Source organism: Cyprinodon variegatus, unplaced genomic scaffold (genome assembly GCF_000732505.1).
Source record: "Cyprinodon variegatus isolate N-32 unplaced genomic scaffold, C_variegatus-1.0 Scaffold285, whole genome shotgun sequence".
Classification (NCBI taxonomy): domain Eukaryota; kingdom Metazoa; phylum Chordata; class Actinopteri; order Cyprinodontiformes; family Cyprinodontidae; genus Cyprinodon; species Cyprinodon variegatus.
In genome coordinates this window covers 507,935-535,173 of record NW_015150738.1, presented here as the reverse complement: position 1 = coordinate 535,173, position 27,239 = coordinate 507,935, and the positions used below count along the sequence as shown (strand labels likewise).

At 36.2% G+C, this 27,239-nt stretch overlaps 1 protein-coding gene across 1 annotated transcript in view; it reads right to left on the bottom strand.

Moving 5' to 3' along the window:
* galnt18 (polypeptide N-acetylgalactosaminyltransferase 18) overlaps positions 1-27,239 on the bottom strand; it is a 99,219-nt gene that overhangs the window by 21,882 nt on the left and 50,098 nt on the right. Inside the window, exons 4-6 of the mRNA XM_015383479.1 lie at positions 14,688-14,871; positions 12,976-13,173; positions 12,698-12,812 (exon numbers count right to left, since the gene is read on the bottom strand). Coding sequence (XP_015238965.1) covers positions 12,698-12,812; positions 12,976-13,173; positions 14,688-14,871 — 497 coding nt within the window. The remainder of the gene's footprint in view (positions 1-12,697; positions 12,813-12,975; positions 13,174-14,687; positions 14,872-27,239) is intronic.

Genomic DNA, 27,239 nt, shown 5'->3' with positions numbered 1-27,239 from the left:
AGAGAGAGAGAGAGAGAGAGAGAGAGAGAGTTTTTTTTTTTTAGAAATAGCCAATATTATAATAACATAAAAATATAAGATTAGTTTCTGCCAATCTTTCAACCCTAGCTAGCTTCTGGATCCTTATTTCCACAGCTACTCCCAATCAGTTAATTACCTCAGTCTTTACTCCTCCTCTTCAGTTACTGTTTGCTGGTTTCTCATTGTTTCTTTGCTCCTCGTTTGTTTTCCCTGACGTCACTTGGTTTTCTGTATTTTGTTTCTGTACTTTTCCCAACAAGCGATAACTGTACAAACTTATTTTGAAATTATCAAAAAACTACTACAATATAACATTTTATAAATGTTTTATTTGACAATCAAAATGCATAAAACAACATATCAGTCAATAAATGCTGTATTCATTTACTGTGATGTCTATTGAAATATGGAAAATCAGTCATATCACTGTCATTTGATAAAATCCTTTTAAGATATGTACTGTATATATTGAAAATCATTTATTGTTCAGCTATATATACAATATTTGTGTTTAGCTCTACATCTTTCCAATATTAAGCTCTTAAAGACGCTACTCCTGCATTCAAGTCTTTAGTTTTACTTTAATTTAAGCCTGTGAAAACGAATGGCGCATCACAAATTATTATCATGGCAGCCAAACCACTACTGCAAACCTCTATAATCAGTCCGTTTGGCATAATGTGTCAGAATGTAAAAACTTGATTATTTCAAAACTTAAAAAAAATTAAACATAGTATTTTATTTGTTATATAGTGCTTTTAGTTGTATCGGCCAATATCAATAATTTTAAGACAATTTGGGAAAAAAAAACAAACAAGCACACACATAGAATAAGCTATGCTAAAAATTTCAAATGAAATTCCAGTTTGGTCACGCTACCAGACTTTAAGCAATTCTTTAATTTTAATAAAGGTTAAGGGAATAAAGGTTGTCATCCCTCTTAGTCACTTTAATACACAAAGACAAATTGAACATATTTGGTAAAAATGGTTCCCTTTAAAATCCACCAACTCCCATCATGTGTCAAATAAAATAAATGTTCTCTGAGAAAACTGTTCTTCCTCTTTTAATTCTTGCAAAAGTAACGTAGCAGTTGCCTAAATATGATTGCTTGTAATATTAACATATTTACCTGGAAAACGCAATGGCAGAATTGTCAATCTTTTATAAAATTAGAAACTTTAATACATTTTTTTTACTTTGCTCCAAATCTTTCAAAAGCTTAATCAAACTTAAGGTAAACAATCTTCACCATATCATTCTTAAATATAATTCAAACCAAAAGTGAAAACATAGAAGAAAGAAAATTAAGACTTTAAAAGGGTCAGGTTTTTAGTTGCTCATAACAAATTCAAGTTGCTATCCCAACAGAGGTAACCCAGCATTACATGCAGCTAACGTCAGAGAGAACTAACTTCAGAGTCCGCAGCAGATGGTACGGACAGTTCTTGGATGACATGGGGAGAAAGTAGAGTCTAAATTCACAGGGGAAGTGTGGGAAGATGCTGCCAAGTGCCTTGAAGACTCAATGTGTAAGTGCACTTAGAAGAGCTGCTGCTGTGTGAAAGGCAGGAGGGAAAATTCCAGCAGTGAGAGTGACGTAGAAAACTGAAGTAGACAAGAAGATAATGTGAAAGTTATTAAATATTCCCATCCATCGCTGCCTCCTTTTTGTTGCCTTTTTTCTTGTGGGCTCCTACTGCATTTTGAGTGCTACACTTGAAAGTACATTGTTAATGAAGACCAAATGAATAAATGCAAACAGTTGAAGAAAAGACTGCTGTAATCCATATGGATAGTCATGTAAAAATGTACACAGAAATTAGGGATAAATCTGTAAACATATCATTCATTCTCCCATGTTTCTGAGTACTTTGTTAAAATGTTGTTGGTTGGCCTACCGTATTTATTCAGCTGCTGTTAAGGATTTCCAAATGAAGTCTTTCAGGATCTAAACACAAGTTGACCGATTAATAGATGCCCCATTTGTTAATGTGTTCAGTCAACCTATTGGCTATATTTGTAGCTGTCTGGCTTGAAGTAATCATGAGTGCATCTTTCCTGCTTATTTGAATGTGAACGTCCTGGCGTCACTATAAAATGAATCAATCTCATTCCCTAGACATCGATTTTGCAAAAATGTAAAGGAATCGATTCAAAATCAATATTTGATTTTGTTACCCAGCCCTAGTTATGACTCCTGTAGAGGGATTAAAACTCCAGACTGGAAAACTATTTAATTTTCCAGTCAAGAGCGATGAGTATATCTTAGTGCATCTGTGCTGGAGAATCCCATGAGCAACACCTTGAAAGGCACATATTACAAATCTTTCAAACAGAAACACTGACTCTTTCAGTTTTGCTGAATTGAAGCAACATTGAATCCTCAGAGAAAAATCTAACTTTTGGTTTAATCTGGACTCAGGTTTAATTGTACTTCCTCCTTAAGATCATTGTTACACACAGGGATCCTTTATGGTGATAAAGTCACTCTAAAGTATTTTACTTAAATTCTAATCCATGACCGAGCTTCAGGGGCTTTCATGTATTCAAAGGAACCTACTGTATGTGTGGACTCAGGAATAAAGTATTTGCACGGATGCCTGCCTATAATTTATCAGAGTAAAACGTCTTGGAGCATTTTCTCACTGAGGTCCGCACATCAGAGATTTGAGTCAGATGATAAATAGAATAACAAAAGAACTTCAGAGTCAAACAAGAATTTTAAATGTACCATCTCTAGGCAGTCTTCAGCTCATACATTGATTTGTGGAGGCCTTATAGCTAATCACAAAATGAAACCTTTAACAGCACTGAAAATAGCATTATTAGAGTCAATCACACACTTTAACACACATTAAGGATGCCCTACAATTTGCTTGATGTCTTCAGGTTAGTACCTAATATGCATATTCTAACTTCTAAAGAGGAAGAATTGGAAAAGTATTTCAGGTTAAGGAGATAGTTTGCATAGTTTTAAGAGAATGCTGTTTTTTAGAAAGTTGAAATACTATAAGCTCCTAAATATAAATTTGAAGCAGGGATGTAAAATCCTTGTTTTGCTGAATTGAAGCAAATGTACAAGCATGTAAAATATATTTATAAGTCTGCTGTTTACTAATATTGACACAGAAACAATGCTTTGCTTGCTAAACAGCTCCACACTATCTGTTTTTACACGGTTGAAATACATTGACCAATAGATTCTATGTGAGCTTTGCAGCTGTGCCATGTAACATTTCGTAAGTAATAAAAATTATTCATAAATCCATCTTAAAGCTGATTGATGGCGCCAGTTTCATCTAAGTAGAGTGCCGCTTTTTAACATGTAGGCCATCCATCCATATCACAGCAAAAATGACATTCACAGAAATATAAACAACAAACCATTAAATTTTGCACCTTGCTAGTTATACTCTATTTAAAGAGATAATAAATTTATAACTATTTTAATTTAAAAGCATTTAACAATACTTGCATTTCATATATTTAGTATTTGCAGCTGGTGTCTCAGGATATATTTCATTTTGTACCAGAGACACATCGTTATTCACATCACCTGTAAGACAAAAGACATTCTTATTGATTGTGCTGCTGCTCTGAGATTACACACTGGAAGACATTGGATTTCACCAGTCCAGGGGTCATAAAGTTCCATCAGTGCTGTTCTACAATTACAGCCTCTGCCTGTGCTGTTAAATTTAGTTAATCACCTTTAATAATATCCTTAAGCCTTTTTTTTGTGTGAAAAAGTACAAAGTTAAGATATCAATGCAGAAAAAAATGCTCTCTTTGTTTATTTAAAATTGGCTTTTATTGAATGTATTTATATTTAAGATAATGTTGATGTTGTTTCTGAGTTAATTAGATTTATCTTCTTTTCATCCTTCCAAATAGGTTTAATCATAGTGAGTGAAGTTGGAAAATGCACTGTTAGATGAAATTAACCAGCAGACATCAGAATTAAGAAAATAACTGGTCAGATACAAATAGTGATGCATCGGTAAAAATCTGCTTTTTACCAAACTAAGTCTGTTATGATTATATTTTTCCTCTTTTCTTGGTTTTGTTGAGGATTGGTCATATTGATGTATTTACAATAAATCATTTATTAAACTGGATTAAGATAAGTCCTATGTGTTATATGTTTTTATTTAAAACAAAATCTGCAGGGCTACATTTGACCTACAGGGAAAACCTGCTGTCACGCTACATCCTCCATGCATGCAAGCATTCGGGACAATGTGTGGCTCTGATTTAAATATCATGACACCAGGGAAACTTTTGGGACATCAAATCCTGCCAAAGCTCTGAAGTATACGAGCTGTCCTCCCAATCTGAACTCACTGAATACCGAGAACATTGTAGTGGAATTCAATGGTCTGCTGCGTACTAACCAAGTACATTACCCTACTATGAGTACATTACCCTATTATTTTCTGCAAAAATAATAAGAAATTAAAGCAAATTAAAGTTTCAGTTGGATTACAAGGAAAGCAAAGCTCAGTCATATAAACTTATGTAATGTAGAATTTGGATCATTGCTACGATATCTGAGTGGGAGTAGCACTGATTCTGTACCATCTGTGAACTTTCAACCCACTAACGAGCCAACTTTGCCAACAACTAAGTTCTCTCAGCATCCCTCTGGTTAGAGAAAAAAACAAAATCATCTATATCATGATCTAAAAATATGACCAGAATATGAGAGGCGAACTTTAAAATTAAAATTTCCAAAAGTTGTTTTGCACAATACAGTGAAACTTATGTGTCAATCTTTCAGTTTAGTGGCACTGGGAGATAGCATGTCTTAGGTATGAAAATCACTTCCCTATGCATTTGATACTGTAGCAAACATTATTTCAATAATGAGTAATGTTTACTAGTTGTTGACATTTTATATATAATAAGCTCTGCAAGCTTCACTTACTATACATATACCTCACATGTGAACCACTAAAAGTATCAATGCCTCTATGGCTATATTTTTGTTGCAATGACCCAATTATAACATTTTTCAATCTCAACCCATACAGTACAGAAATAATGTATATTCTGATGACATGCATCTAAATCTAAGTAAATCAAATCTATTATATCAAAGTATAAAATTAGAAATTATAAATTGCTTTGTACTCAGTGTTAAATGAATCACGCAATGACATTAGCTTATGTCCATGTAAATGCCTGCAGTTAGTATAGTATTTTCAGTGAGTTCATTATGAAATTTACAATAAAAATAATTGCATAAACATGGTAATTAATTAATTTAGGAAAAAAAAGGGAATGTCTTCATCATCATCATCTTATTTCACTTATTATAAATCTAGGGTCTGTTTGATCAATGAACGGACAGAGTATAATTTAATATCTATCAAATTTATCATGGATGTATTCACAGAGTGTTTTATGTATAATTTAGATTTCAGATACAAAGGCTAAATGTGCACATTAAAATCCTTTGACAGGGATATTTATTTATAAAAAAGCAAAAATAAACAGGTTATAAACGTTTTTAAAGGTAAGTACACAATTGGTGATATTTAATTAGCTTTTCATTCTGTAAATATAAAAACAAAAAAACAAGCATTATATAGGTCATTATTTATTAATTACAAAGTACAATAAAGAAAAGAGATGGTTAATGATATTTTTAGCCTTAAGAATTATAGGGAATTGATTTTTATATAAGAGAGTGGTGGATTAGACTTGATTAAGAGTGAATCAAAATTGCTTGCTGAAATTAAACCTTTAGTGTTAATCATTATTTTGATAATTAAGGGGTTTTATTTGCATTCCTATATATAATGTGCACAATGCCTGCTTCATGATTGCTTTTCAGAGCCTTCAATGATCCACATTTCTCAACACAACCTCACTGGCAGGTGTTCAGAGGGACATTTGCTTTGGTCTTGTTTTGATGCATTGTCCCAGGTTGGCTTCAAAGGTGGAATATTCAGGATTCACGGGTGTTTGGGGAAATCTCCTGAATTATAATATTGTTTCAGTCCTGATGTAATTTTAGATGTATTCTCCAAAGTCTCAGTTGAAGGACCACCTCAGAGAACTTTGCATCTTTGGTTTGCTGCATTTTTCTTATCAGGCTTAATAAGAAATATTTCTAAGCATAGAAAGTTCAAACAGGCAGGCAGAACTCAAAGTGACATTTCAGATTAATGCTGTAATTCCAACCCTGTACTGTGATTCATCTTGAACACTGATTACATGCAGTAGATCAATATGTGAGCATATAAGACGCCCATGTATTTTGTGGGGACGGACATTACCATGCTTTCAGTGTGGGCAGTGGGTTTCCTGACTTCAGATAATAACTGTAAGATTTTAATGCTCTGTGCAGCTTTTAGTGTTAATAATGCTAAAGGCTTGTAGATTTGAGAGAGCATTGCATTTTGTGTCCTTAACTTAGCTTATTCAAGAAAAACAGTTTATTGTATAAAATGTATGCTTCTTCATTAAATCAAACTAACTCCTACTCGGCAATGTTTATAAAATACATAGTGTTAATGCAGAATTTAATTATCTGTCAGGGAAAAAAAGAATAAATATACCAGATTTTTACTTGGCTCGGTCATCCCTTTTAATTCTGTGTAGCTTTAAAGTAGTTAAAATACATTTGTATTTTTCTCTGTTTTTGCCGATAGGTGTATTACTTTTTTTTATTTTTTAGCAAGTTGCCTTTTTCGTATGTATGCGGCAGATTTTTTGTCAAAAGAATGTTTTTTAAAATGAATTCGCTTTATAGAAGACACTCATGGGATCAAGGTAACATCTAGCAAACTTCTGTTTTCTGTTGGCATTTTTAAATTATACATAGAAAGTCAATGTAGTGGAACAAAAACCTGCCAGGAGCAAGCCCTGCAGCTGTGTATTAGCATAGAGATAAAAAATACACAATATTCTGATGTATGCATAATCTCAGGAACAACACAGCGAAGCATAAGTTGGAGGCTTTAAAGAGGCTGACGTGGCTGTGAATCAGAACGACTGACAGGAACTTTCAGATTTTAACATTTCAACACTAATATAAATATATTTACATACACTCTTGGTTAACCAGTAGTGATTAACTTATAAATAAAGGTTGAGTTTTCGTGTTTAATAAAAAATTCTGAACGCATCTCATCAAGACAGATGCTTGATTTTTCTTTCTTTTTTTTTTAATAATATATTATTGATTAAAACAAACAAGAAAAGTAGAAATGTGATACAGATTAAGAGGAGAAAATATGCACAACCACAAACATACAAGTAGTGGATGAGTACCATAGATTGATCATAACAATATCATGAGTAAAGAATGAAGAAAGATCAAAACATCGACAGAAAAAAACAACAACAAAGTCTTAAAGGGGAGTTAATACATTGTATTAATGCATTTGCTAGCATGGTTAATAGAGAGAATTTTAAATTAGCAGTGATGAAATTTGAAAATGATAAGTGGTAGTAAGAGTGATATTAATATGATGCATTTCCCAAAAGTAAATCAACAGCAAATCTTTGGACAAACAGCCTTTTCTAGCAGAGGAAAACTGGCCTTCTATCCTCTTAACAGGATCTGGTTCGAATCTCTTTAAAATTATTCCTCTTACCCACAAAGCTAACAATACCCAGGCCCCATTATATAATAGAGATCTCATAATTCCCTATCATCTTACCGGAACTCTGTGTTCTCAGAGTACAGGACTACTTGAGGGTCATACAGTTTCCATGCACAGCCTTTATCAGGACCATTTACAGTGAAACCAGTCGCGTAATTCAGCGAATGTCAGACACAGCCTCTGTTTATAAAGACTCTTTTTTACTGTATGCATCTTCTCCAGTATGTAAAAGCAGTGTAAAAGAATCCAAAGTGTTTCAATAAATTAAAGCTGCAAATCTTATAATTCAGGCAATATTTCCCATGCATGAAAATTACAGTTTGAATGAGCTGAAGACACAGAACAGTAAAATAAAGGCATTTTGGTGTCCCAATACTAATATAATGCTTCCACATTGTGGACGTTTGAAAAGAAAGAAATGCTTATTTTAATTTCACAAGTGAACCTCTTTAAAGTTGCAGCCAAGGCCTGTAGCTGCTGGCCTTGTTCAAATGCATCTCTGAGGACCCAGCCAGCCTGTGTTGGCAGCTGGTCTACGGGACATGACCAGTAAGCTACAGTCGGGTAAACACTGCTGGCGCTCCATGCCAGTGGTTCCTAACCCTGATCCGAAGGGCACATTTTTTTCCCCTCAGTGAATTAGTTTCTTCACAGGCTCAAAATACCTGTTTAAATGAATATTTATATGCAAGCTATTTATGAACATTTTAACAAATGAAAGAGGTAAATCTGTCATTGAAATGGGGTATAACAAAACAGGATAGCAAGCCTGAAAGTTTAAGATTAGAGACGGGTGGAATTTAAATTCAATCTATATTCCCTGTGCTGAACTCTGCTCATACATTACAGCAGAAATAGACTATTGTTGAAGATTCCCATTAGTCTAACATCACAAAAAAAGCAGTTAGGTTGATTATATTTAAAAAAATGGCAGTGTAAATTTCACCTTAACAAAGCAGCTAAAGTGATGCCCCAGAACGTTTGATGAATGTGTTCGATCTTAAAGCTGTAAATTATGATTGATACAGAATCCAAACACTGCAACTAAATGATTTACGGGAATAATCTTCCTTCTGTTCTGGATCTCTGTTATTAGATATGATGAATAAATCCACATTTCATCCTGCTCTGAACTTCCTGTTAAAAAATTCTCTAATGTAAGAAAAAGACATTGCCATTTCCTCTTTTACTGAAACAGCTGTTGGCTCTTTATTTTCTCTCTATGAGCTAGCAACGACTGCTTTCAGGAAGAAAAGCTCCTGCTCTGACCCTTCTGGATGTCACACTGCTAAAAAAACAAAAAACAAAAAAAAACACAAAATGCTCCAATTAACTTATAAGGTATTAAAAAGACTACATCACTGGTACAGTCTTTTATAAGCTCTTTGAAAAATGTCATATTGTTTATTATTTTAACTAAAGCTGAACTGTAATATCAAAAGAACAAAATTTTATTTAGACTGGATGAGTTTTTAGAAGCAGCACCAAGTCTGAATCCTCTTTAAACTTGTATGTTAGCCAAATTTGAGGATGTTTTGTCTATATTGAGGGAAACCTTTGTAGACAATTTGTTAATTTATCTACATTTGATAACAGCAATCTAAAGATAACCATATTGGATATTTATTTTTAAAATAAGGTAGCTACATATCTATAAGTTAAGTGAGAACTCAAGTTTTGGATGAGAGGATTTTTCAATTTATGGAGGACTCAGTGAATCATTGAAAAAAGATAACCAGCCATTTACTATTTAACATTTAAATCATGCAATTTGAAATCCAATTTGAAAAGCCTTTTCTCATCGCACATTTTGAAATGAATTTAAAGAGGAATTTTGGATTCATTAATCCATTATTGAATACTATTTCTAAATAAAGATGTAAAGCCAAAATTCGTAAACGCATTTATAAATCCCTTTCCTAATCCCAGATTTAAACATGCAATTCCTTATTTCATTTCTTTTATTTGTTTACACTTTTTACTTTACCCTCTCCATTTACCTCTTCCCCTGAGCCCACTGAAAACAAGTTTAATAAATCACAATCTCCATCCATCCATCCATCCATCCATCCATCCATCCATCCATCCATCCATCCATCCATCCATCCATCCATCCATCNATCCATCCATCCATCCATCCATCCATCCATCCATCCATCCATCCATCCATCCATCCATCCATCCATCCATCCATCCATCCATCCATCCAGTTTATAGGATGTTTCCCATCATATATTGTGAACGAAAATCACACGTTTGTATTGGATAGCATGTTTATAAGTAAAACTGTGACCTGCACTTGCAGGAAATTCAAAACCAAGTTTGATACCTTTTGAAGCTCCTGGAGATGACCAATCATAGCTGGTTAAGTTAATATTGAATATTGAAGTTAATAATGACTTTAAAACATCTCTCTAGCAACACAGGCACAAGCTGGATGGACATTAAAGCCATGCATATGCTTGCATGTGTTTATAGCTTTTTGAGGTCAATTGGACTGCTTCATTCAGAGGCTTGCAGTTGTCATGACAGCCCCTGCAGTTGGTAATCATGCAGTGATTTGCTAGTCTGTTAATACTAGCAAAAAAAACCTTCGATAGATTTCTTAAAACAAATTTGGTATAGCGTTTTATTCCCTAAGGTCACAGAGGGATACATGATCAAAACCTGTGAACAATAGCCAAATCCTTTTTACCTGATTTTTTTTCTTCTTGCCAGTGTGAATTTTTCACCACCTTCTCAATGGCAGTCCAGACCAACCACTGTCACTAAATTGGGTGCTGTATGCTGTTGCAAAGGTTTTGTGTAAACCTTTGATTTGCCCTAAAGATTTATCAGAGATTTGGGACAGCTGTGGTGTGAACCCCTCCTGAAACTTTCTACCACACAAAGCCAGACATATTTTTTGACTAACTCAAGTGTGCTTAAATAATACTCAATGTGCTTTAAGAAGCTCCATTACGACTGATTCCTTACCATATGTCAAAACCACTTAGTACTGCTTTGACAGTCCAACTTAGTATTGCTTTGAATGGATATACCCAGGGGCGGTATAAACGAGAATGACAAGAATAACAGTGACCATTTTGTCCAGAAAATTATTAAAATAAGGTTTTCAATAGCCCTTTGATGGACTGGCGACCTGTCCAGGGTGTACCCTCGCCCGTAGACAGCTGGCAACCCAGCTTTGGATAAGCGTGAGAGAAAATGGATGTATGGATGGATGAATGGTTTTCAAAACTGAAAAAGGGGGAAAAAAAGGAAACGCTGAAGAAAGGATGTTCATTTGCTCTCCGAAAGAAGTGGGTAGATTCTACTAAGGGTTTACCTTTTAGTTTATTTTCCAGTGAAATAAGAGATCTAGCTTAGTCATGGATTAGCGCTAGCCTACATTTAAGCAACATGTAATCAGTGAAGGGTACTATTCATTAAGATAATCGTATACTAAACTTGTCCGTGTCCCTTTTACCGTGCTAACAGAACTTAGCAAAAGTCAGCAGCCCTGACTGCTCATAGCGAAGTAACTCCTCCTCCCTCTCCCAGTGAAACTGAGCAATTAAGCTGTTTAATGATGGGTCAGTTGGCATTATCTGTCATGATCTTGGCACTGATGACTGGCTTATTTACTCATTCCATTAACCTGCTAACTCTGCCTGGTTTCTCATTACCCCTCGTCTGATCCACCTGCTCATGCCTCTATTTAAGGCGCTTGCATCCAGTCATCAAGGCCAGATTATGTTGTTCTCTCTAGCCAGTGGTGAGAGTGTTTTTAGAGATCCTTCGTGTTTCGGATTTCCTGATCCTGACCTATTCTGCCTCTCAACCTCTGAGCCTGCCTGTTCCTTTCTGAATGGTTTGCCTGAACAGTCTTTGGTCTCCTAGATCTCTGAGCCCACCTGTTCCTGTTCTGATCTGTTTGCCTGACCTGGCTTCGGACTCCTGGATGCAGCCTCTGGGACACTCTGGGCAGCACCTGCAGCATCTTGTTTGCAGCCCATCGGCTGGATCCTGCCTCGTTCTCTGGCTATGGACTGAACTTGTAAACCAGGTCAGTGACTCATGCTCATAATCTTCCCCCGTTAGATTTATGTGGTCACTAACCTGTGTTTTCCTCTCTCCAGAGTTTCCTGCCTGAGACGCAGTACCTGCTGCTACCGCAGATCTGCAGCCAGTTAATGTGAATAAATGCTTTATGAGTAATCCCACTGTCTGTCTGCCTGAATACTGGGTCCTTCTGTTCTGGATAATGACACAAGGAGAGTTTAGAACTTTCTATATCTCTTATGTTATTTTACATATCAAAATACAAAATAAAACATTTTGGTCAAAATTCAAACAAACAATGTTCTTACAAAATAATCATTGTGTTTAGATTAAATGCAACTGGGAAGTAGTTTATCTGTGCCTGAGTGGGAATTAAATACAATAACAAAATTATCTAGTTTGAGGTTTCCTTTGTTGTTGTTTGATTAATGCCTTTGTTAGCAAGAGGCCCAGGGCTCTTGGTGAGTCAGGCTGGACCAGTAGTAACTGTCAAATGGCATATCTGACAGAAAATGTTTGTTTTCCTAAAGCTCTTTGTTTTTGATTATTCTCTTCACTATTTGAGATAATAATGGTAATATATTTCATATATATCATCTATCATTTCATTGACATTTAGGATAAAGCAATGCATGTTATACATTATATAGAAATAAAGGTAAACTGACCTGTCCAGCTTTCAAGTATAATGGTAATATAATTGCTTATTTTTATTTCTTACAGTAAAACAATCATTTGGAAAATATGTATTTTGATACATTTTTAATGTTGGTTTTATTGTTGAATAAACCAATAATTTGCATATTGTGTGCAAAATTGTTCTACCAGTAGTATTGATCTAAGTAAGCAGTTGCTCAAAGACTGAGGGGTCATATTTTCATTTTTTTTTTGGATACCACTTGCTAAAATCAAAATCCATGATTCCAGTAGTATTATAGATGTATGTTTAATGTGATCACCCTCTATAACCACTATGTTATTTTCTCAGCTCTCTAAATCAACAATGGACTCACCCTGATGCCCAGCTCCACATTTTCTCCCCCATACACCTCCATGCCTTCATCCAGCAGTCCAATCTCCTCAAAGTAAAGTCTGTCCACCACAAAGCAGCCAATCAGAGCAGGGCTCCTAAAACATTTGATGGACAACAGGTTTGTTTGTTAGTTCCCACAGTCACACTAAGAACTCAAAAATATGAGTCATGATTTTCATAATCACAAACTTGACATTTTTGCATGGCTGATCTTTAATTCAATACCACATAATTGTGCTGATGGATTGATTTACTTACTGTATCGGGGCACTTCTGTTGCCCCTGTGCCACCAGGACTTGGGAGGATTGAGATAACGGCACCATAGTTCCCAGTCAAAGCCCTGAGCGGACAGTGGGTATTCCTCAATCTCAAATGTGTCATACTTGATGTTGTCAAATGATGGGGAGATTATGCGTGTTCTGTCCTCTTTAATTCTCAGCAGAACTGGTTCAGCCCTTTAAAAATGGAGAAAGATTTGAGTCAGCGAAATGTGTGAATCTCTATCTGCGTGTGCCTTGGGGATGGGGATGGTGACGAGGAGTGGTGGGTGCTGAGGCAACACAGTTTTTCAACCTTTTGCAGGCAATTACTGCAAACTTATAAACTTTCAGTTGCCTTTAGATTAGTGTACATGAAAAAAAAAAAATGCTTCTATTATATGACTACACAGGGGCATCCATGCCTTTCATTGAAAAGTGCAAAGAAAAAGGTCCAATACTGTTGTACACTGTAGTGCTTTGGAAATACGCCCTGTGTCCTGTAATCCAAAAGATGAGTCTGGCTTTGAAAGTTGTCAGGAAGATGCCTCTTGCCTGACTGCATTGTGTAAAGTGCTAAGTTTGGTGCAGAGGGGATTAGAATATGAATCTGATTTTCAGCAGTAGAGCTTTCTTGGTTCTAGTAAAAGGAACTGTTAATCCTTCAGCATATTTAGATTCTTTAGACAATTTATGTCCCTGATGTTTTGGAACAGTTTGTAGACGGTCCCTTCAGGACGAATACATATATAAATATTATTGTGCACCCGGGCATAAAGCAAGGTCCCCAGGAACATGTGTGAACAAGTGTTTGTTTGATGAGGGAAAAATTTGCAATAATCAGGGAAAAAGCCACAGATGGACTGTTCAAATGTGAATTCTGTTTGAAATATTAAACATTACTTGTATGCCATTAATTCAAACAAGTCCCTGCATTATGTTCTCCTTTCTTAAAAACCTAAACAACTTGAATGCACTGTGCAGGAATCTTACACATAAATAAAACACTTTTATCAAACACAGAGAGCAGTAAGCATAGTGAGAAAACAATCAACTGCGATTAAAGTACTGCAGCAATCAAATAAAAATTCTTGTTTCAGTCTCTTTGCTCTAAAAACATGCATATATTCCAGCTTGTTATAAATAATGCATGAGCTGTATGCATCTTTGCATAGGTATTTTTGATGATTACAACTTTGTGCAGGATGAGGCATATACCTGTGTTTTCTTTATGTTTTACAGTTTGTGATTGTGGTTGTGGTTTAAGGCCGCAGCATGGCACAAACTGACAATTTCTTGATTTTTAAGTAGGTTAAGTGTAAATATCTAATGTACATCTACATACATAAAGACAGATATCTATAACCTTACAACACAAAGACAAAAAGTATGTGTCATACATAGTAATCTGATTAATTTGACACCCCCCCCCAAAAAAAAACAACAACAAAAAACTCTTGTTGTAACCCAAACAATAATGAAAAAGTAGAAATGTAATTTCACAATGGATGCAGTCTATTTTTTTCTGCATAATAACCTACACATTGATTTTTGAAACATTTTACAAAGAATCCTTGTGTTTTGCACATCGAACTATGCAGGATAGGTTTAAATATGATGCATTGTGATGAAACTCTTAAATGAAATCACTGAAGAACTTATCTTATAAGCTCAGCTAGTCTCCCCTGAAGCTCCACTTGTGAGTGACTCACCAGCCAACATTAAACTCAACGTGGGCATCAAACAGGGCAACAACTGGGGCAGTGGCAGCCCTCCATCCACTCACTCGGGACCGGATCAACCCCTCCTGCTTGGCATGCCGCACTATCTTGATGAATCCCGGACGCTGGCTGTTTGTTTCCGACACAAAGTCCTGCAGTTTTTCCTTGAGTTCATCTGCAAAAAAAAAAAAAAATCAGACACAGCATCCATTTTACATCAACATCTGCAGTTCCTTTGAAGATCTCATTTAGGATTAGGTGAGTAAAATAAGAATTGCCTCAAGCACACTACCGCCCACAAGACTTCATCATGTCCTCCTCTAGTGGGCAGTTTTTCAATGGGCAGAGGCCAAAGGCACTGATGCTTCCCTGCTTTGATCAGTGGACCATACAGGCAGCAGCTTGAGCAGACTGCTGACTTCCATGGGGCTTCACAGCCATAACAGGGTTTTTTACAATATTGAAGTCTCAGCCTGGAATCCTTTTCAATACATGGGGGCTGTCTGTATCAAAAGTTTATTCTTGATCTTACCCGACTCATGTACAGTTTGATGAATCATACTCTGCATGATAAGTTCTTACAGAGTATAATCATAGAAGAACCATCATTTCTGCTTGATTTTCAAGACACACAATGAACTACAAGAGAGTAATAAAATTTCTGTTTGGATGAGCAGGCTGGCTCATCCTGTGATCTGATTGTGTTTGTTTATTTCCAAATAACTAGTATTTTTCAACAGAATCATGTCATGCTCCAAAATTGAAAGAAATCATGTCAGCAGATGGATTTCTAGGATTCCTGTGACAGACTGGCAAACTTTCCAGGGTATACCCTGCCTGTTAAACAATCACTGACAGGCTATACTTCTACTGTGCATGAACCAACATTACAGTTCTAAAAGTTAGACAGCTCAACTGGGTAAGTCAAAGCATCCATTTATTACCTATAAGAATTAATGTTTCATAAAAATATATCAGAGTAATTAGGGATTTTTTTCTCTTCTTTCAGTGTCAGCTGATCCGCAGCAGAGGGGAGTCTTAATTTTACTTGTTCGTTCACAAGTAGACATTGTGTTTGTTCCCTATGAGGTACTGAGGTTTGTATTCTCCATGAATTAATCAGTCAGGGGTCTTTTATAGTAAATCAAGTTTTACAATATTAAGCAGAGAGATTAGTGTCTTGAGTCATTTACTCTGCATTTCTAAATTTACGGCTTAGATGAACTCTTGTAACAAATGTAATAACTTTTATTTCATCAAAATTAGGATGCCCTAATGTGTTGGGAATAGAAAAATAAGAGTGATGCATTATTATGCCTCATAACAAATCACAATAAAGCACAGTTCATTACGCCAGCAATGACTATATGCTACTGCTCATCAATCTTTTAGGACTGATATCCTGCTGAAGGTCTGCCAGAGTTACACTGAATTCCTACAAGAGACAACTTTTCTAATATAGTGGTGAAATAAGTCCACCAGTTTAGGATTGTAAATTTAGCTAAAATGTCTCCTGAGATGATAATGACCAAAATTAATGGCGAGTGAAAAGAATGAACATTTTATTTTTGCTCAGATTCGTCTTTCCTGAAGTCATATATGATAGGGGGATTGGTAGAAACTTTTTGCATATCGGCACTGTTTTAGATATATAACTCACAAAATATGGAAAGCGAATAGTACATTAGCAATGATTAAGTTAATCAACATGGGTTCTTTGATGAATTACTAGGAATTTATAACTGCGTGACTGTTCCTGGGAGTATAACCTGATATATTCCCTCTTTGCTTTCATAAAGGGAACAATGCATTCATGCATGTTAACATACAAACATCATCAATCACTATAAAAGCATTTCTTCTTGCAGAGCAGATGGCAGATCGACTTGGTAATAGGTCCTAGACTTGCTGTGTGGTTCGTGCAGCACCAATTGCCTGGCAGCTTCTCAATACACAACTCCACCATAGGAAAATTTGTGTCTGAGGCATCCAGCAGGTACTGGCTCTTTCTCAGCAATAATATCTCAGGCCACTGGCAGTTGTGAAAAAAAAAGTGTGACTGAAGCTCCAGCCTGAAGTTTGGCTTTGCTAGTTTTGGCTGTTATCATCCCAGCATTGTTAACCCTCCAGCTTTCATTCACTGGTCTTGCAACAGCATCTGAGGTATCCATCAACAGTGGCTGGAACTTGTCTGCACACCTTAGGCTGTTGAATAAATCCACATTAGATTGCTACTATCACAGCAAAGCACAACACTAGAATGGAAAGCAGGTTTCAAGGTCTTCCAGGCAAACAAGACCATGCATTAAAGAAATATAAAAAATTATGTTAAGAGTTTTTTAATCTGGAAAGAAACAACATGTACATTTTCCCCAGCAGGATTCATATATATTTTGTTTTTTACAAATCAGTCTTTTTTAGTTCGGAAGAAGTGATGGGTTTAAAATTCGTAACCTCACAGTCCTTTTTTGATGCATAAGAAAAAGGCTGCTTTAAACCCCCCAGATAATTTAACAGAATTGCATTGAAGGTAGTTCTTGTCATATTTTCTGTTCTAATGTGAAAACGTGGCACTGACTCAAAGAGGAGTCAGACCATCTGGAGATATAACATTCTGACTCTACTGCGGCGCAAGATGTAATGATTCCTATAATTCACATGATTCAATTAATTTCCTATAGAGTTGCCTAGAAGAGCACACTAAAAAAATGATATAATGGTAAATTGTAAATTAACCTACACAGTAACATTAAGGCCAGAATACATCGGACTTGTTTTAATGTCAGATGTTGACACTAAATCAGGTCATATGAACTTGTGGTAATTACATCCTAATGAAATGCATGGGGCTGGTCTGACAGCATAATTTTCTGCAGCTGTGCTTGCGTATCTCAACAGAGGTAGAACCCTGTTCTGTTTGGTCAAACCTACTCAGCAGTTTGATGGGAATGTAAGGAGTCACACAGGAAGACAGAAACATGGTGTCAAAATAAAATATAGCCGTATCAGTAAAACGCTAAGATTTCTGAATTGCAAGGTAAACCAGCGAGGATGGTCTGTAAGCACACAGCGTGCATAATTAGACATGCACATCAATAAAAAATTTCAATGAACGGTTTACCTTACCCATGGTAGGAGCTCAGGAAACAAGATAAAGTGATAATTTAAGCTTAAAGAAAAAAAAATGTGTGACAACAAGGATGCTTATGAGGAATTCTCAGGACAAAAAGAGCTTTTTCTGCTGAATAACTTCAGCAAACTTGACAAAAACACATTTGCAAATCACCTCTTACCAGTCCAGTCTTTACTGTGGTTTTATTTCCCTTTCTTTATACATTATTACAAGAATGTGCATGACAAGGAAGGGCTATATATACTGTATGTCCACTTAAAGTTGAACACATGCGTAACAAGTATGAAAAGCCATTATCATTGGAAAAACCGATCTAACAAGTCAAAATGACGACACGCAACAGGAAGTGCCTATTTCCCACCACTAGAATTACAGATTTTAATGCAGAAATAAAAAAATAAACAAATTGGAGAATGTCCTTAAAAGACAGAGCAACAGTACTATAGCTGCAAAGGAGAGGAAGATTGCATAGAAGAACACTGCTTGATTTTATACATAGATTTATATTAAGGCCGTTTTAACATCTATTAAAAGCACACTGCTATCTGTTGTTCCATTTGTAGATCACTTAAAAAGGATTCTTCTTGGTCAAAATCATTTTGCTGGAAAGAACTATAAAAACAGAGTTTTTAAATTACATTTTTGCCACAGAAACTGAATTTCCAAAATAAAAAAAAATTATAAATGGTACTAGAAAGAAAAACTTTTACATACGTAGAAAGGTATTTTAAGTGCCATTTTGACTTTTAATGCCTTAACTGAATATGTATTTATGATATCTTAAATATGTTTATTTCTGATCAAAATAATACCAATTATGAGCAGTAGCAGTAGGAATATAGGAAAATTACCTAAACGTGGCAGAAGAGTAATCCACAGAAGATCATTTAAATATTTTAATCAGGAGCAGTATATCATTGACATTCAAGCTGCTGACTGGTCAGGAGTGTGCACTGATGTTAACCCAGACTCAGCTCTAAACAGATTTATGGAAATATTAATGAAAATTGTTGATAAACATGCCCCGTTGAGGAAAAGTACAGTTAGGAATAGAAGTGCACCATGGTTGGATGATGAATTGAAGGAATTGATTCGTATTAGGGATAGTGCTAAGACAAAAGCAGATAGTTCGGGTGAATCAGTAGATAAAGAACACTACAAAGCTTTAAGAAATAATGTAGTTAAGGCAAATAAAAAAAAGAAAAAAGAATACTTTCAAAACAAGATCAAGGAAGCAAAAAACGATAGTAATAGGTTATGGAGCACTTTAAATGAAATTATGGGTAGAAGCCAACATTCAGTTAAATCTTATGTAGAACATAATGGTTTTTTTTTACTACCATACCAATAAAAAAAATGCAAATTATTTTAATAATTATTTTACCAGCAAAGTTGAGAATTTAAGAGCTACTATGACTCCTGTTGATAGTGGGTCTGAGTTACATAATGTAATCTGAAACACAATTATGAACAAAAATAATTTTTCTTTTACATTCCATCAAGTGGATAGTTTTTGTTAAAATTATTCTAAAATCTTTACCAGATAGAAAATCACCAGGAATTGATTATTTAGATTCAAGATTGTTCAGATTACCTGCTAAAACTTTGTCCCGTCCAATTTCTCATATATTCAACCAGCTTTACACACTCCATATTTCCAGGTAAATGGAAGGAGTTCAAATTACACCATTACCTAAAAATAAAAAAGCTGCTTTTACAGGACCAAAATGTCGACCTATTAGTGTACTTCCTCTAATGAGCAAGATTATGGAAAAAATTGCATTCCAACAGATGCAAAAATATTTCACCACCAATGGGCTCATTACTAAGTATCAGCATGTGTTTGGAGAGGGTTATTCTACATGCACTGCTTTAACTCAAGACAGACAAATGGCTGGCAGAAATAGACTCGAACAGGTTAGTAGGGGCAGTAATGTTAGATTTCAGTGCTGCTTTCGATCTGATTGACCATGCAATATTGTTAAAAAAAACTTGAATGCTATGGATTTTCTCCCTCTGCTCTGTCATGGATGGGCAGCTAGCTCTCAGAGAGGACACAGCGAGTATTTTTCAATGGTGAATAATCGTCCAGTGAAATATTTCATTGCGGATTACCACAAGGAAGCTGCCTTTCTCCAATCTTGTACTATATTTTTTTTACAAATGAGCTGCCCTGTATACTGGAGAATACAACTATAGTTATGTATGCAGATGATTCCACATTGTATTGTGCAGCACAAACATCTGACTGTGTGTCAAACTTGCTTAATTATGATTTAGAAAAAGTGAGCAGATGGGTTAAAGAAAATAAATTGGAATTAAATATAAATATAAAAATTAAATAAAAACATCTTTGACTTTTGGAAGTAATCAAAAATGAAAAAATTAAACCTCACTATATTTGTAAGTCAACGGGCTGCAACTGAAGCAAGTAAAGCAAACTAAATTATTGGGAGTCATCTTAGACTCACACCTGTCTTGGGCTCATATAGATGGTATGGTGGCTAAAATGGGTAAAGGCATTGCGATGGTGAAGAAATGTGTTTCATTCATACCCGCTGCTATTGCTAAACAGGTTGTACAGTCTCTTGGCCTGAGTTTTCTGGAGTATTCTGAACATTTAGTCCTTCTTGAAAAAAGTCATAATTATTTAACAACGCGGGCACTAGGTGGAGACATTAAACTCCCTCGACCCAGAACAAACTATCTAAAATCCACAGTGTATTATAGAGCGATATGTCACTGGAACCAACTGCCAATAACCACGGGAAGAGTCCAGAACAGAACAAGCTTCAAAAAGACACTCTTCAGAACTACTGCAGATGATATGATGAACTGACCTGTGTATATGTTTTATATTTCTACTCTTTTTCATGTTACTATTATTTCCTAATGTGATTTTTTTATGGTTTGTTCATAATGTAATGTAATTTCTTTATGTGAGGACCCCAGGAAGATTAGTGGCCATTTATTTGGCAGCTAATGGGGATCCTAATAAAACTAAACTAAAGTAAACTAATATAGAGACCTGAAATTCATTTCTAGACATCTAGAATATTTACTTTCGAAATGAAGAATGTAATTTTACTTAAAACTTCATTTTGACAACTAAAATATGTATTTCAGAAAGCAGAAATACCTATTTAGACAAAAAAATAAATATCTGAACGGCCTTCCATAGCCTGTTCCTATAGTGATAACATTACAGAAGAAAAACTACTGTAGTTTACTGTATGAAAATGGTAGTGTTTCAATGTATTATATTTAGGTGAAATCTCAAGGGCACCTGTCCGCAGCTGAAGATGATGATGCATCATTTCATAGGGTTCCTCCTAATGTTTATTTCTCTCTTCCATTACACAGTAAATACGTGGCTGTCTGACTGTGCAGTTAGTTTTTATAATTATGTTATCCCTCATCAATGTGCTCTCACCGATATTGATTATTTATAAATACCTGTTGAAGTAAATGTTACAAATCTGAGGACAGAAGAGGTTCTGTATGTATGTGATGTATTTTAAGTTGAAGCTGTAGTGCTCATAAAGATACCTGAATATAAAGGACATCGATACACAGTCTAAGAAACCTCTCTGTATAAATATTCTGTGCTTTAATGCCACTAACTCTTTAATTGGATCCTTGTCTACAGAACATGCTGTGTTTATTTTTAACATCCAATGTGTCTAACGGACCGAGCTAAATTATTTCCATTTTATTGCTTGCACAAATCTATGACGGAAATCTGCTGATTAAATCAGGAAATAAAACAACGTGATTGGCTTTAAAGAGAACGGAGACGAAGGACACACTTCACAAGAATGCAAGTACGGATTTGTGTCCTCACCAAGTATGCTATTGAGAAGAACACAGGAAAATATGGACTCAGGAAGAATGGGAGCAGCAGCATAAATATGGGTCAATTAGAACAGAAGCATACTTGCGATGTCACCACACGCTCAGCTCATCTGGAGCTGAATTTTACCTCCTGTTATTAATAGTCTCTAGATAATAATGATTTCTTCATTTTTTCATTTAGTGGGGGAATAATAGTTAATCCAGATAAGCACAAATCAAATAAAAATCTTGCCAAATAAAAAGGAAAAATCGTCAACATAGCCAGCGGTACTTCACACAAGGCTATGCCGAGACAGGGCTGCTGCAGACAGGCTGCAGTTAGCCTCGGAGGTCCGCTGGTTGACACGGTCCCCTCAACATCTTAACTTTTTTTTAAATCATGCACTCAATCAGTAGTTGTGCCATATAGTGAGGCTAAAGGGTATAATGTCCTCACCTTAAATGGCAACAACGGCAATAGAACAGTGAACTTTTAACTTAATACTCTGAGCTCTGTGAGCGCTCCCCTGGAAGCTGCTGCTACCGCGGTGCATGCTGGGACATCTGTCAATTTCGTAAATTGGACAAGTCTGCTCTGATGCATACTCAGTAAAGATGGAGGGGCGAGAACAACATCCAGGGACTTTGTCCGTTCTCGGTTTTCTTATTCTTGTGAATTGGAACAGTACAAGGGCTGAGGCTGGTGACGCTGGTGACGTTTGTTGTACACAAACACATGAGAATGCACAAGTACACATTTTGAGAACTGGCCTGAGTTTACTGAAGAAAAACCTGCTCCCGCTCTGGGGAGAATGATACTATGGTAACAGAAACAGAGGTTGAATAAACTCTCTTTGTGAAACGGAAAACTCAGAGTTTCCCTGATTTCACGTTTAGAAAACTTGAGTTTTTGGTAATTTCTCAGGACCCTTCCCCATCTTCTAGTTTTTCCCTTTCTGGGTCATTGAGTTCTTCCCAGGTTCGATTTAAGTTCTTTTTGTATTTACTCACTGCATCCTCTGCCCCGTAGAGCCACTCTCTTTTTCCCTCAGTTCCCTTCCACCTCTTTCTAGCCACACCTGCTCAAAGACAAGTCATTATCTCCAAGTAATTATCTGGAGTATCCCTCATTGTTCAGCATTCTCCTCCACGCTATATATACCCCTCCCTTGCAGTTAATCTTTGCTGGATTACCTACAATAATTCCTGTTACTCACCTCCGGTGTTACACTGCTCTGGTTCCTATGTTCCTTAAATGCTTACCCTTTGGATTTATACTACTGCTGCAACCTTCCACAAACCTCCACAAATCCTGACAGACTTACTGTAAAATCAATGAATTAATGAGCAAGTTGTCAGCATTCTTAGCAGGTGGGTGATGGTTTTTAAATAAAAAATCTGTTTTCTTGATAGTTCTGGTAGCAAAAGTGCTGTTATATCATCAGATAGCAAAGTTTAAACATTTTTTGAAAAACTTTATGAAAGAAAGTAAGTTGAAATGATGGTGAAAAGTCAAGCCTTTACGTGTTAATAAAATAAAAAATAAATAAATAAAGAGAAGATGGACATAAATCAAATATTTCTGACACCTTACAATTGCAGTAAGTGCTGTACCTTCTCTACCAGGGGTCTGTTAAGTAAGGATCTCTTGAGCTGTGAGGATCCCACTCACAGCTGAGTCACTAAAACTGGAAACAAACCAAAGTTTGACAAACTGATCAGTGTGTTGTTTCTAACTTTTGCTCTGTTTGGTTACAAAGTTCTTGGAATTCTAAGCATGCTTGCAGTCTGCAGACATGCTTGATCAGCTTTTTCACTAAAATACAAAAATGCTAATGGCAGAACGTTCAAACAGAAGACTGGTAAACATATGCTTTTCACTTTGCTATAATTTTTACTTAAAAAAAAGAAACACAACATTTGTTTTTAAATTGTTATCACTCTTGATGCCATTAAACATAAAGTAGCCTTTTAAAAATATTCAATATGATGGACCAGAATAAGGGGCTCACACTTATTTTAGGTTTTCATATTAATTAATAATTCTTTCACTGTATAAATAACTAACTCAGAAGGTAATAGCTGATTCTGCAGAGACAACCCTAAAGGGCAAAAATGTTTCCCCTTCTCTTTGAAGGTCTTATTTTTCTATCTTTTACATCTAAATTTAAAGAAGTCTCCTGGACAGATCTTCTAACAAGTTTGGCCCCCTCCTCTTCACTCTAGTCTCCTCCAAATGCAACATCTACAGTGGTGAGGAGTTCTCAAATTACAGCCTGGGACATTATCCAATTAAGACGAAATCAGCTGGGTCAATTTGCTACTCTCTCTTTTGATGGCTGAATGTTCTCCTGCATGCTAATGTCTCCCAGAGGTGATCTGTGACAATGGGTGGGTGATGAATGTAAACCAGAAAAGGGGAAAGGAGGAAGAGGAATGCTGTGGTCCCCTTCAAGAATCTAAGTAGCATCAGGGGTCAACGGCCAGATAACATTTAGAAGAGAGTCGTTAAAATGATATCACCGGGCCTGTTGCAGGCAGTGTTACAGAGTGCTCAAACAGACAGAGTAAAATGCCATCAGTAAAATATCGCAGTGTCACTTGGGACTCTCAAGGAGCTGAACACAATTCTACAGCTCAAAGTTATGTAATGAAATATGAATGTTCACTGCTCGTGATGTGGTAATCTGTCTGTGCTGGAAGGAATGGGGGTGGAGGTGGAGGGCGGCATGTCTGCAGGAACTTGTAGGTTTTCACATTTCAATTTTTCAATAGACACGTCTGGTCAGTAGCAGCCTAAGGGAGCACTACCATACTTACTCCGAGCTGTTAAATTAAAGAAATTGATTTAAATTCAGTTTCAGGACCCTTAAGGCTATGCCACATTTTGCTCTATTGACTTTAGCAAACACTATTTCCCACATTGATAATCTCATTCTTTTTTTCTGAGCAGCAGAGCCAATTAAAAAATATAAAACTTAGAAATGACCTTGCCTCTAAGTCATTTTTTTTACATTGGCATTCTGCCTGTATGATATATTCCAGCAGAGCAAATTATCAGCCTCATCTTCCAAACCAACAAATTGACTTTTTTCTAACACATGGCACACTGTAGTGACATATCCCCTACTTCCCAGGATACGGGGACTACATTTCTGAGCCAACACTCCTTACTAGACATGCTGTGAATGCAAAAGGAAGAATTAGGCTTAGAAATTAAAGCAAGGCTCATTGCAAACACCTCATCACCTTGCTGGATTGTTACGTGCCTAAGGGCAAATTTCCTGGCTCTACAGCTAATTAGTGTTATTCATCCATCGGCTCAACCCACTGAACACAGACCGCTAATTAACATTAAAAGAGTCTGGAGGTCATCAGAAGAACAGCAGACATTACAGATTGCTCCAAAAATCTAAACAGTGATTTCTGACTTATCAAGGTGCTCCCTGATTTTCACTTCACATTTTAACTCAAGATGAATTGTTTATAACAAGTAATTTAACAACAAAATGTTTATTTTTAGTATTAAAGGGATTTTTGTTTTGGCTTTTTATATAATCTCTTATCTTCAGGGACATTAGGTCCATCAACTGCTTGAGCTCCTCTGTAGCAGCAAATTACCAATTTAAGACAACTGCGTCAAAGGAATACTGAGATATAACTGTTCTTTCCATTTCTAAATCAAAATAAAAAATCTGGTTTATTGAAGGTAGAGACTTCATTCAGGTATTGTGGTGCCTATAATTCAATGTATTTTATCTTAGAATTGTTAACACAAATCTAGAAAATACAAATGAAAATAAAAAAAAGTGCATGTAATCACAAACACAATCCAGAATAACAAATAAAAATAGAATTAATCTGATCTGTAAAGAGATTCAAAATATGTTAAATGTAATCTCAGTAAGAAAGAAATAAACTATTTGTCCTGAACACAAAACTCGGTCTCTATGCAAGAGAATCAAGAATCTTAATAGTTCAAATGAGGTAAAAAATCAGTTCTGCAAAAATTGTGGCAGAAAACATGTGTAAATTAGAATAGCTCTTGGAGAGCACAGGTCTCCACCAGGCTGCAAATGTTGCCCCATATTGTGACTTACACCTATAGTCAACAAGGGGGGTGAGGTTGCTTGAGGACCCAAAAGCAGAGATAAGTTCTTATAGATTTAATGCAAACATCGAAAACACAAAAATACTGAGAACCAAAGCAAAGCCTTCTCTCGGTTTTACATTGTATCGCAGAATGTTTGTGCTGCACTTTCTTTTCACAATCAAAACTTTGTTGGTTAAAAACTATAAGCAATCAAGTTGCTTTTTATGTGCCTCAACTTTGTAAAGTTTTTTCAAAACTTCTGTGGACAACTGACTAGTGTCAGTCATGATAACAGTAGTGTCATCCTTCAACAGCACAACTCCTGGGAGATTTCAGAGCAAGACATCAATTACATGTGAGACACTTGCTTGTCTCCTTGGGTACCACGGATTATTGTCAGGATGGGAGGGCTGAGGTGCAGGCGCATTACAGACTGTGAGAGATAAACACTGGAAGCAATTCAATGTTAACTTACAGAGGACAGACACAACAAACATCCTGATGAAAATAACATAAACAAATAACAAATAACATAAACAAAACAATAAAAATAAACCAAGAACTATAAATACATCCAAATAAATGCATAAAAAATCTAAAGCTTACACCTATTAATTATTATTTTTATTATGATTTTAGTTCTAATTTTGCTTAATAAAAAAGAAAATGAAGACAGTTGTTGGGATATATTGCCACAATGGAGCCAAATCAATTTGATGAACCACATCAAACCCTCCCCCTCCCTTTTCACTGGTTCTGCAAAGTTCTGGAAACTTCCAGCCAAGGGACAGTCAACTCACGTATGGACCAATCAGCTGACAAGAAGGCTGGAATCCCAGCAGGAAATACCCCTGCATCATTAAGTGTTTAAATCCAAGCGAGGAAAGGAAATTGGTCTCTTCCCTGGGTTTTGCCAAAGATAGCTAGCTGAAAGTGGCCTTCATTTTCCTGCGTCAAAAGTCACGGATCGCAGTGACCCATCGTGCATACTGCCTGCTGAACTGGGAGAGACGGGGATCTCCGAAGCTAAACACTTTGTGGATTTTCCCCCCTTTGTGAGGACCTCCATAGTAATCACGGCCTATCTGCAGGGGAACGCCCTTGCTTTCGGTAGCTGTAAGCAACCTTCCACAATTTTAAAAAGCCCATGAAGTTCCCCTGCTGTAGCATCAGACTGATGAAAAATATCTTCTGAGAACAGACCCCGGTGTGAGACGAACCCTGCAGAGTCCACGCCCCTCCCCCGGGACTTGCCAATTCCGGTGTTCTGTGGCTAATGCCACCCTCAGGCCACCCTCGTGAAGTCTGTTTCAGATTTTTTGGTCAGAGACATTCACACCTGCTGGAGGTCATTTTGTAGGGCTCTGGCAGTGCTCCTCCTGCTCCTCCTTGCACAAAGGGGCAGATACTGGTCCCGCTGATGGGTTGTAGACCTTCTACAGCCCTGTCCAGCTCTCCTGGAGTAACTGCCTGTCACCTGGAA